Here is a 12688-nt window from a genome sequence, read left to right as displayed (position 1 = left end):
GGAACAGTACCCGTTGCCTCGAGTGGACGACATTTTTGCTAAGCTGAATGGCGGAGAAGTATTTACGACGTTGGACTTACGCCAAGCCTACAACCAGCTACCTTTAGACGCGGATGCCAAAAAGATAGCAGTGCTGAACACTCAGAAAGGCCTCTTCTGTTTCAACCGATTACCTTTTGGCATAAGTTCTGCTCCAGCTATATTCCAGAGGCGGATGGACGCGCTGCTGGGCGATATTCCAGGAGTTCAGGTGTACCTGGATGATATTATCATCGCTGAAAAAAAGGACGATGTATCAAGGCTGAAGAGAGTGCTGCAACGCCTGCGGGAGTACTGTCTCCGACTGCACAAGGATAAGTGCAAATTCCGGCAAGACGAAGTCACTTTTCTCGGCCATCGGATCGACGCTAAGGGTCTGCGACCAAAGGACGATAACATCAAGGCTGTTATCGAAGCCCCAGAACCTACTTCAGTGAGTGAGCTGAAAGCTTTTCTCGGACTTGTAAATTATTACGGCAAGTTCTTGCCCAATCTGGCCACTTTGCTGGCTCCGCTGTACGCCCTCCTAGCTAAAGGGGCCAAGTGGGAGTGGAACAAGGAACAAGAAAAAGCTGTTCAGAAAGTTAAGCAGGCAATTGTGGCTTCCAAGTTCCTTGCTCATTACGACCCGGATAAGCCACTGCGGCTTGAGTGCGATGCGTCATCAGTAGGCATTGGGGCCGTTTTGTCCCACCGTGTGAACGGTGTTGACTACCCCATCGGATTCCGGTCCAGTACACTCACAAAGGCAGAGCGTAACTACTCTCAGTTAGAAAAAGAAGCACTAGCACTGGTGTTCGGCGTCGCACGGTTCAAGGACTACTTGTATGGACATCGGTTCGTGTTAGTAACCGACCACAAGCCTCTTACTGGTTTATTCAATCCAGGCAAACCAATACCACCGATGGCGGCTGCGAGAATCCAGCGCTGGGCCTTGTCCCTTGGCAACTACAGCTACACATTGCAGTACCGCAAGGGCAGCGAGAATTCCAATGCAGACGCCCTCAGTCGCTTGCCATTGCCGCTTACGGAGCCGCGGGATGTCGCTCCCGACGAGTACGTTTTGTATGCCCAGTGTCTTGAGGAAACGGCGGTCGGCGCCCGGGAGGTTGAACAAATGACAAACCGAGACGCCACTCTTCAACAGGTCAAAAGGTGGATTGCTGACGGATGGCCTCCGTATCTACCGCAGGATCTTGAGCATCTCCGGGCGTACTTCAACAGAAGAACAGAGCTAACCGTGAGCCACAATTTGGTGTACTGGGGACATCGCATTGTTCTACCTATGGCGGCGGCAAAGCGTTTGTTGGGGCTGCTCCATGAGACGCACCCTGGTATGACGTCCATGAAAAGCACGGCGAGAACGCTGTTTTGGTACCCGGGTCTGGATTCTGACAGGTGAAATCATGCTCTATTTGTGCACAGGCCGCTGCGATGCCACCGGCACAGATACCTTTGGCGTGGCCAGCAACCGGGGAAAGATGGAGCAGACTACACGCAGATTTCGCAGGCCCAATGGACGGACATATGGTATTGGTCGTCGTAGACTCTGAAACAAAATGGATAGAAGCAATTCCAATGAAAATTGCCACATCGCAAACAACGGTGGATGCACTACGGTCAATATTTGCACGCTTCGGCCTTCCAAAAACCTTCGTTTCAGATAACGGTCCACAATTTGTGAGCGCCGTTTTTCGCGAGTTTCTGGCACGAAACAACGTGAAGCAACTCACAACAGCCCCTTATCACCCACAATCGAATGGTTTAGCCGAAAGAGCTGTGCGCACGCTCAAGGAAGGGCTAAAGAAAAACCCTGGAAAAGACCTGGAAATGCGTATAGCTCGGTTTTTGTTCCGATATCGCCGAACGCCTGTTAAGCATGGCAAGTCGCCTGCGGAACACTTATTCGGCTACCAGATAAGAACAAAGATGGATTGCATCACGCCCGGTGAGAAGTCGGCAGAAAGCCAGCGAAGAGTAGGTGCGACTAAATTGGATGTGGGAGAACCGGTCTGGATGCGCAGTTTCGGAGCAGGTCGCAGGTGGATTCCAGGAGTAGTGCATGGTCAACAGGGCTCCAGGATGGTCTCCGTCATTCCTGCGTGATGCTATATTGAACATAATGCATTTTGCATCTGCATAAACCGTACCAGCTTATCGCGGTCGTATCGGTTAGCACGTACCATTTTCACTTTTCGTCGCACTCGCGCGTGACGAATTCACGCCGGTAGCACCGACCCAAAGGACAGATCGGCTAGCGGCGCAACAATCTTCCCTAAATACCGCCGACGGGACGGCAAGCCACACAGCTAATGACAAATTGGCGCCAAAGTTGGTAATCATACAACTAGCGCAATCTTTGGGGGTCCGTATGGTCATCGTCATGACCCCCCGCGCTACTTTCGAGTGGGTAGCGCCAGCACCACGACCGGCGCCGCTAGCGCGTATGAAAAGAAACAACAAAAATTCTTACTCGACAAGAAAGGCCCGAGGGGACTACAAATTTATTTTCCGCCAAAGAAGTCGGTGATCTTTGCCTGCGTGCGCTTTGTGAGCAACGGCCGCACCGATTTCTCGTAGGTCTGAAGTGCGTCCAGCGCGTCTTCCGTCCCCTCGTGTGCGCCGGCAAAATGTCGCAGCAGATCGAGAGCATCCATCACCTGACCTGGTGTCGGCACGGGAGCTTCGGCACCTGCAGGGTCGTCGGCAGCGTCTTCAGCCGTCACTCCCTCCACGCTTCCTACAAGCCGCAACATATCGGCATCAGTCAAAACTTCCGTTGTGACTGCGTTTGCGTCGGCGTTCAAGTAGTCTGAGAAACTTATGCCTGTGGGCACTTCATCCACTGAGCGAAGGTGTTCCCAGGCATCTTCATCCTCGTGCACGGCGCTCGCGCAGTCCGGACCAGCTTCGGCAGTTTCAGTGCCTAGTGTACCGAAACCGGCAGTCCTGAAGCAGTTGACAATTATCGACGGCCTCAATGCTCTCCAAGCTGCCGCCACCATCTCAACCGCCATAAAAATATCTATTTTCGTCTCGCGCTTCAGCTTCAGGTTGAGGAGAACTCTGTCGACGACTCGACGCTTGTATGCGCACTTCACGTTATTACAGTCAAACCCGGATATATCGAACTCGTAAAAAAACGGGAATCACTTCGATATATCGTGTAATTCGAAATACAACTTTTAACAAATTTGGCAATGTACAAACCGCACCTCAGTAAAAAGCATTCTTTATTTGATAAAAACATGTACGGTGGGACTATTAATGCGAGAAATAGTCGTTGATCTTCTTCTGCTTTTTGATTTTGAAAGCATTATTAAGCATGCACTTCTCAACGTTATCGAGCGACTGAGAACAGCTGAGCCCACAGCCTTCTATTGACTCACAGTGACGGCGAACAACGCTCAGCGCGTTAAGTGCGTCGGAACACGATGGCGGGTACGAACTCGTCGTATCCTGACAGTTACTGTCGCCGGCGGCATCCCTAGTGAGGTCGGCAATGATGTCTTCGTCAGCGAGCTCTCCGGTTGTCGGAACATCGTCGTCGACGGAGACGAAGTCTGTTGCTGCAGTCCCATCACAAACAGCACCCGGGAACTCGGCAAGCTGGCTAAACAACTCATCAAGTTCCTCCAGCGGTTCACCGCTATCCAGGGGTTCATGGTGATTGTTTGATGAGCTCGCGCCAGCCTCGCCGGAAGCAGAGAGTCCACAATGACGGAAGCAGTTCTGAATTGTTTCTTGTTTGACGTCGTTCCATGACTCATTCAGCATGGTTATTGCTCCCAGGAGGTCAATTTTCAGCTCCCGGCCAGTGCGGAGGTTTAGCAAAAGCCTCTGCACAAGTCGCTTTCTGTAGCCTGCCTTCAGTGCACGAATGACACCTTGGTCTAAAGGCTGCAGCACCGACGTTGTGTTCGGCGGAAGAAAACGAAGCTCGATGTTGCTGACGCTGACGTTGCAATGGTGGGCAGAGCAGTTATCAACCAGTAAGCTGACCTTTCTGCCTTGGCTTACCAGGTCGTCGTCCCAGGACTTGAGCCACTTGCCAAAAAGTTCGCTTGTCATCCAAGCTTTCCCATTCGATCTGTAAGACACCGGGACAGAAAGTGCGTTCTTTAGGCACCGCGGTGATTTGCTCTTTCCTATTACGAGCGGTCGAAGCTTGGTTGACCCGTCGACGTTGGTGGCGAGCAACACGGATATTCTGGCTTTATTGACCTTCCCGCCGAGATCTACAGCGCGGCTTTCACCGGTGACAGCACGGCCGACAATGCCGTGACGCTCTTTAAACCGCTGCAGCCAGCCTGAGCCGCCTCTGAAGTCGTGTCTGTTCAGCATGAAAGCGAAATCCTTTGCTTTCTGTTCGATCATTGGGCCAGAAACGGGGATGTTTTGCGACCTAACGTCAACAAACCACTTATACACTGCAGCCTCTACGTCTTCAAATGCAGCCGTCCGTACTCGTCGAGCGCTGGTGGTAGCAGCAGGCCTCTTGTCCGCCTTAGCCCTAATGTCGGCCCTAATGTCGGGGGATGGATGTTGGCGCAGCTCGCCCGGCCGCCACGCGGGAAAGCCAACTTCTGGAGCAGTTTTGCGCGGCTTGAAGTTCGATATATCAAGCGCGGCTGCTATTTTTGTTCGATATATTAGTATTTTTTGCTATATATTCTCATTTTAGCAATACAATGTTCATAAATTGTTCGATATACGGGGTAATTCGATGTAAACGGGTTCGATATAGTCGGGTTTGACTGTAATTATCCCTTGATCCAAGGGCTGAACCACGGACGTTGCGTTTGGGGGGAAGTAGCGGAGCTCCACGCTGGTCAGCTCGACCTCTGCAACGTAGTGGGCCGTGCAGTTATCCAGCAACAGGCACACTTTCCTTTTCTGGCGACACATGTCGCTGTCAAATTCCTTCAGCCATGTAGCGAAAATGGCACGCGACATCCACGCCTTTGAATTGGCAACGTACTTCACAGGAAGCTTTTTGGTGCCTTTAAAACAGCGCGGCCTCGCACTCTTTCCGATGACAAGCGGGTCTCGTTTGTCGGTGCCGTCCATGTTGACGCACAGCAAAAGAGTCAGCCTTTGTTTGCTGTGTTTGCTGCCGTGGCACGCCTGTCCCTTCAGGGCGAGTGTTTTTTTAGGCAGCATTTGGTAGAATAGACCGCCCTCGTCGGCGTTGTAGACGTCGCTGGGGGCATATTTTCCCAGAATGTCGGGCACGTTTTCAGACTGCCAGTCGCCGACTACAGCCATGCTTACGCTGCTCGCTTCACCGCTAAGCACTTTCCCGACGATGCCGTGTCGTTCTTTGAAGCGCGACAGCCAGCCGGGACTTGCCTTGAACTCGTTGTCGCCCAGCAAGCACGCGAAAGAGCGAGCTTTTTGTTGGAGCAGGTATCCACTCACGGGAATAGTACTATTCTTTGCCCGCAAATCCATAAACCAGGCGAAGAGGGCCTCTTCCATTTTGCTTTGAGGAGTGGTCTTCAGCGTTTTTTTGCGCGAGAGATTCCCCGACGAAGTGGCGTGGAGGATGTCATCTTTCCCTTTCAATATTGTGGAGAGAGTACTCGCTGGAATGCCATGTGATGCAGCCACGTCACATTTCTTCTGTCCACTTGTCACAGCACGAATTATGTCCGCTTTCTCGTCCAGGGTAAGCCTTTTTCGTTTCTTGCAGGGCTCCATCTGCTAGTCAGGAGGGTTAGCGGCGCGCTTGCTCGCACACACCACGTCCGCGTTCACGATAGCAAGGCTAGACTGATGGAGGCCTAACAAGCTGAGCTTGACAAAGATGTGCGTTCAAAGGCACGGGGAAATCCGCACAAGAGCGAACACAGAGCACAACACACAAACACACACACAAAAAAAACACGCGAACTGCAACAGCGCCATCTATGAAATGTGGCACGAAACTTTTTTACTGCTGGCGCCATCTCGTGAGCTCGACTCAAAATTAAATCTCGTTTTGCGCCGCGCAGTTTGAAAAAAGCGACGGGATGAAGATGCTCCGCGCTGTTACCGCTGACTCGCAATCAATAAATTTTGTGGTGCTGTCTACAAAATAGACCAAAAATTAACACTTTTTCACCTTTATTTCTCGAAAAAAGGTTCGTTAAATCGGGACAGATCACGGAATCGGTTTCGTTATTTCGGGTTAGTCAAAGCATTGAACCCTATGTGCGTCTGAGGGGGAATTAGGATACCTTCATTAAATCGAGATTTTCGTTAAATCGGGTTTCGTTAAATCGAGTTTTGACTGTAGCAGCAAGCTCTGTGGAAGTCTTACCCTCGCCTCTCCTTCCCCCCATTCCTTTCCTTACCTTGCCTTTCCACCTCTTCCATCACTTGTGAGGGCTGTCTGTAGTGAATTTACGTGGAGCTCCTCGGGTCCTGTGCTCTTCCAAGACATTTAGAGTTGGCCGTGATGCGTTCACCACAGTAATTGCCTAGCACCTGTATCCTTTTTATGGCTGATGAAGAAAGCCTAGAGATGTGTGGAATGTTCTTTTCAGTTTTATTCTTGGGCTTAGCCTCGGTCATGGTTTCATCCCAGTTCCAAGGCTGCATTTTGATGTGCAATTAAATGCAGATATGTCCACATGCCAGGATTTCGGTGCACATTAGTCACTTTCTGGCGTCGCCCATTTCTGTCAGAAAGAAAATAAAATAAAACATTTGTAGGGAACTGTTTTTATTAGGCATAAGGGGGTGTGCTCGTTTCAAAATGCAAAACAGTCGCTGTTCGTGTTCTTCAAGAATGCAATGCACGCAATTGTGTACGAAGTGTCGCGTAATAGCAGCAAGACCAAAGTGCATGTTCACCTTGTGAAAAACATGGAAGCAGTTGCTGTGTTTTTCCGGAGGACATCTTTTTGTGCCACTACCAGCAAAATAACAATGCTAACACCATACTAACAGCAGCAGTCTGCTGTGCTACTAGATGATTAAAAGACAATAAAAGATGATTTTACGACTCTCAATAAGTCATACTCAAAGGAGACTAGAGACTTTGTGTGAATTGACCCACTCGAAAATTACGACAGAGCCGGTCCCAAAACATTACAGAATTTTTTATCGTCCTGTCATTGCGACAGATTTTTCTGTAGTATTGTGGAGCTGTCTGCTGTTATGACAGAACTGGCTCTATCGTTACGGCAGTAGACTGCTCAATACTACAAAAAATCCTGTTGTTACTACAAGAATTTCTGTTATCTGTTGTGACAACAAAAAATTATCTGTAGTGTTTTTCGATAGGGAGGGAGCCTTTCTTTAATGCTCTCGATGCTTGTTGGATCAAAGCATCAATTTTGAATGAAACTGAGGTTTGAACTAAGCGAGTTTCAATTAATGAGATTTCACTGTGGTGACATGACTGATTGCAAGAGTGAAAAAAAAAAGTTAAAGGACCCCTGAAGTTCCTTATTTTTAAGAGAACTTCCCAATATGTTCACTTGTAACGAAGCCTGCCTATGAGCAGCCTGGCTAGGTTTGAACACATGTCACTGCTGTTAGGTCTGGCTTCGCTTGCTCAGCCAGCATGAAAGTACCCCCAGATTTGCACTTGTTTCTAGCACCATAAAGTGATACTCAGCAGGACATGCTTTACTAATTTCTACCAGTAAACTGACCAATTAAAGGCTGTACTGTGCACCCTACTTCTGTAATATACACTGCACGCTGTTTATTCCGAGGTGCGGAATATGTGGTGAACATGCTGTGGTCCCTTCCTTGAAGCTCCTCCCCCAAGGTGTTTAATTAGTTCTGATCCTTTGTTGTTACCTAATGTGCCACCTCTTCCCCAGCCCCTAAACTCAGAAATGTTTTCTAGTCCTACTGTTACTTGATTTTTTTTATCAATACGTGACGTGCTGCCTGTTGGCAGGTTTAAAATAAATAATCCTATTTAATCTTTATTTTTCGATCTCATTTGCTCCTTGTGTTGTGCACTAGTTAGGAGCACTTTGCTGAGAACATTCACTTCAGTGTTGTAAAGACAGAAGAAAAGACAATACTAGTAACCATGTCACCACCCCTATCTAACTACAATTTACACAAAGTAAAAACTCATTTGATTTCGATGATCTCTTGCCGCGCCGGTCGTATCCTGATGCGGCCTCCTTTTCAGAGCACGTTCGAATTAAGTGGTACCAAGACTCATAGCATCCGACTTAGTGAGTGTATGACACCACAGACGTGATGACAAACGGATGTGATGGCGAACGGGTGGCCTTGTCCCTGAGACATAGTCCAACTGCTTTGTTCGAATTCCGAATTAACAGTTATTGGGGGTTGAGTTGACGAGCTTTTACTGCACTAACCCTTGGTTACTCTCCCCCCCCTCCCCCCTTGCAACTCTAGTGTACTGACCTGTGTTTGTTGTTGTGCATGGTATTTTGGGGTTTGTTCTTCCTTTATTTTCTCTCCTTTCTCCCTTTTCTGGTTGGGCTTCATATGTTGTGTTGCACTGCTGTGTTGCGCTTGGTTGTTTCCATGGCTCACTTTCCTGCCCCCATTGGCTTCCATTTGTTCCTCGCCCCAAGTTTGTCAACCGGGCGAAGGTGGTTTTATTAATTCTTTTTTCAGGCAGCAGTAACTTTTTTATACCCTCATGTTTGTGACAGGCTTTTCTTTGTTACATTTAAAATTTTTAAATTTGTCTTCCCATCACCCGTGTGTACAGATGCATGCTGCCAAGTCATTTGCTGGCTCCTTGCTGTGTGGCTGCATTGCTTGGCTTCCCAGGCAGTGTGCCATTTGCCTTGCTTTGACTTCGGCTTGGCTTTTTTTTTTGTTCAAGCTGCAGGTGGCAAATGGCGCCTTGGAAGTAGAATGAATGGCCCCTTGTAGAACTTGGAACTTGTCGCCCACGATTTGAGAAAGTCCTACCCTTGTTGGGAGGCAGTTGGCCAACATTTTTCTAAGCTTTATGTGCACATGACATGGTGTTTCGCTTGCCCAGGTAGCTGCTTGTTGTGTTTAGGCGCAAAAGCTAGCTCTGTAGTGCACTTTTGTTAGCCATGGTGGCAGACTCGCTGAAACCTGAAATATTGCCTTGGGGTATCACTCATCAGGAACCAGAGTGGAAATGCAACCAGATTGCGTATATGATCAGGTGCCATCGCTCAGTACACTCTGCAGCAGCATTAAAGACACCATACGATCGAGGTTTTTATGCTTTCTTTTACAAAGAGTTTTGCCACTGTGTTGGGTCACTGGATAGCGCTGGCTATGTGAACGAGCCTTCTTGCCGGCGCAGCATCAGCAGGGAGCGATGAAGTGCCAACATCCGCACCGTTGAGAGGCAGCCAGAGAACGAAGTGTCACCAAAACGCCCATGTTGTCTCTTTCCTCTTACCTCAGGCACAGGAGTCGGTGGCAACGGCAGCGAAGCCAACTCTGCGACCACTGCTCCCAAGAGAGAGTCCCTTGCCAGAACCTCGCTACGATCATCTAAATGTAAAGTTCAAACGATGCCCCCCCAACCCCCTCTCCAATCTCGCACGTGTAAACGTAGCAGTAGACAGTAGAGCAGGAAGTGGAATGAGAAACACTGAGCGGCTGCTGAAATTGTTGCTGCTGGTGTGGCAAGACACAGAATGCTGTTTGGAACCCAGGGCAGGTCATGCTAGTGGTTTCATTACAATATCTGGTTTTGATTGAAACAAAACTCAACAAGGGTACTCGTGTAAGGATTATGTAATTGAGTGGGGAACTCGGTAGTTAAGAAGTGTGCAAAATCCTGTTTACATTGGAGGCACAACTGCCCCCTTAACATTCAGTGTCGGAGTATAAGACCGATTCCCACAGTGCTCTCTTTTGCGAGCAGTGTCGGACAGTGTGATTTTTGTGCACTTGCATTTCCTGTCATAATGAGAGCATTTGCTCTTTCAACTCCCATTGTTCTCAACGGGGTGCATTGATGTGAAACACGAGAAATGTGCAGTACAAAGTACCACTTATAACTAGTTTTGTTGAAGCCTGCGTCAAATAGATTATGCTTTGTACATTCACCGTGTGCAAACAAACATACAAACATGGAGCAACGAGAAAACAAATGATAAAAGCAATAGTGAAAGCAATGCATGTGTGAATGTGCAACTATGAGCACTAGTTGTCCAAAGGTAAAAATGATGAGAAAAACTGACTACTATTTCTTATGCACGATTGAGTGATTTGTCACACAAGCGGCGCTTACCCTTTGAGGCGCCCAAAGCCACATCACAGCGTGGTGCCGTCTTAGGTGCAGAAGCACAAACAGATCTAGTGCTAGTTCGTGTGGGTGGACACAGAGGGCGCCACAGATTTGTTGGGCGGCAAAGCGTACCACTTGTCTTTGCTTCTCGTTTCTGCTCTGTGTTATGCTGCCACTCCATAACTTGGAAACGTGTCCTTCGACAGCTGGTGTTGTAAAATGTGAAACACATACTTTCACATATGCCTTGCTTTCGCTATTGTTTTGATTATTTGTTTTCTTTTTACTGCACCTTTTCATGTTTGCATATGGCTTGTGTGAAAGCATATGTCACTGTCTTATGTGGGCTTCAATAAAATTAGTTGCTATACTCTACAACAACTTTTTCTGGCACTAGAGCAGAAGCTACGGAGCCGAAACACGCCCTCTCCTCCCACGCAGCAGAATATCGTCCCTGCTTGCAGTTAGTAGTTTTCTCTTGAAATGCGGTACATTATCAGTATTGTTACTGCATATTTCTAACACAACTGCCAGCTTTCAATGCTGAAAGTCAAGGAGTAGATAGCTTGCTTGATTACAACAAATTTTCTAGGCATGCTTAGTTACAAGAAACTTCAACAGATGCCGCCAGCTGTGGCAGCGACGGAATGCGTTTGCCGCAGGGAGATCAACATGCCACACAGCCAGGCACACCGTCTTGCGGCTGAACTATTTGGCGCAATAACACAGTTATAGACGCTCTGCCCCTGTAGTCTTCCTTTCGTTGCCAGGAAAAGCTGTCGCCATGTGTAACGGTGTTCTGCTCTTCGCACTTGTTAGTGTGCCAATGCACCTCTTTTAGAACAATGGATCACCAACTGACTTGCAACACAATTCTTCTAGGCAACTCCCAGTCATCAAAACAAGCTCCTATATCTGTGCGCAATCTCTCTGCTTTCATTCGAGATATAATTTTGAGTTGACGTTGTTTACGAGCTAGTTTGTTTGAGCATGTTTGATTATTGGAAACTGTTGCATATTGGAACCACCGGATGCACAAAGCTCGCAATATAGCACTGGCGTAAGAGACCCCCTCCCCCATTTTTCTGGGGTTTGGTTTCCGACATGTTGCTTTTGTCAACCAGACATGACTAATTCTCTGCTAACACATTTCTACCATTTTGCATTGGTTTTCTTGTGTTGTCACTCTAGCTGCAGCAATTTCAGTAGCCGTTTGTTTCTCACCTTTCATCCTTTTTTTTTGTTTTTTACAAAGCGGTGTAGACGCGTTGACCCTGCCGCACCACCGTCTCTCCCACGAAGCACCCCCATGCCGCTCGCCTTTCCTCCTAACGCTCACAGCGCTTTGACTAACACGAGGGGGGAAGAAAAAAAACGCTCTCAGCATGCCTCACTGAAATGGGAGCACACTACTGCCTCTTCTTGGCCTGTTCTGCAAGGGCATGATGCTTTTGCTGGCAAGTAGGCTTTTGATTTCGGCTCTCGGCACTTTCCACACATCGGGAGTTTTCAGGGATTTTTCTTTTGGTTTTTGTGATTGGACACCTTTGCAAACACAAATCAGAACACCTCCCCAGGTGTATGTGACAACCTTGCATTTAATGAAGTGCAGGGTTTACCTTTAAGATACAAGATCCTGCGTTAACTCCTTTGGACAAGGGTGCTCGCTGTGAATTATGCATTGGTGAAAGTTCACAAGTTCACTGTAATGATGGCCAACTCCTGACTCAAAAGCAAGGCTCAGAATTCCCTTTGACTCAAGGGGCTCTTGTGTCCCTGGTAGTGCACAGTGATAAAAAACACATTGGGAACAGTGTTGTGATACGTTTATCTCTCTGATGGCACTTGACATGGGTGCACACTGTTATATGGTAGTAATCGCATAAAACACCGGGAAGTGCCTTCCAGGATGCTAGTGATATTTTTACTTTTTAACCTTTAAATCAAGGGACCATTCAGTTGCATACATTTATTGTTAAGAACTGGGTCTGAATCGAAGACCTACAGTAATATGCAGACAAAGTACAAGAAATGTATGGCAATGTTTTCTGCTTGATTTTTTTTTATTTTTCCAGATATTGATGATTGATGATATGCAATATAGATATTGGCAGGAACTTTTACTCAAGTTTGGTGGATACAATTTTTTTTTAATAGAAACAGCTCCCATCTTGACTCTCTGCTATATTGTCCTTGAATATAGAAGTGCCACTTCACGTTGAAACTCAGCTTCTTGGTCAGTGCTTTCATCTAGGGCCAGACTACTGTATTTGTTACCTGCAAAAGTAAATTTTTGTATCTGTGAGCAACTAGGACTGTTTGCCCATTAAAAAGTACATTATAGTAAACATCCTTTGCATTCTGAACAGATTCAAAGAAGCATAAACTTTTTTTTTTTTTCGTGGCATCGAGAATTACAGATGTAAAGTGTTAGTATAT

The 12688-nt window shown here is 47.6% G+C and overlaps 1 protein-coding gene across 22 annotated transcripts in view; it reads left to right on the top strand.

Moving 5' to 3' along the window:
• Positions 1–12688, top strand: part of LOC144109961 (F-BAR domain only protein 2) — a 72531-nt gene that overhangs the window by 21770 nt on the left and 38073 nt on the right. For 10 of the 22 annotated variants that reach the window (XM_077642764.1, XM_077642762.1, XM_077642753.1 and 7 more), the window contains exon 7: positions 9418–9513. The exons of the other annotated variants lie outside the window; for them this stretch is intronic. In XM_077642764.1, coding sequence (XP_077498890.1) covers positions 9418–9513 — 96 coding nt within the window. The remainder of the gene's footprint in view (positions 1–9417; positions 9514–12688) is intronic. 22 annotated transcript variants of the gene reach the window in all.

Source organism: Amblyomma americanum, chromosome 11 (genome assembly GCF_052857255.1).
Source record: "Amblyomma americanum isolate KBUSLIRL-KWMA chromosome 11, ASM5285725v1, whole genome shotgun sequence".
NCBI classification, from domain to species: Eukaryota; Metazoa; Arthropoda; class Arachnida; order Ixodida; family Ixodidae; genus Amblyomma; species Amblyomma americanum.
Note: the sequence above shows the minus strand (reverse complement) of the source record. Positions and strands in the feature narration are given on the sequence as shown.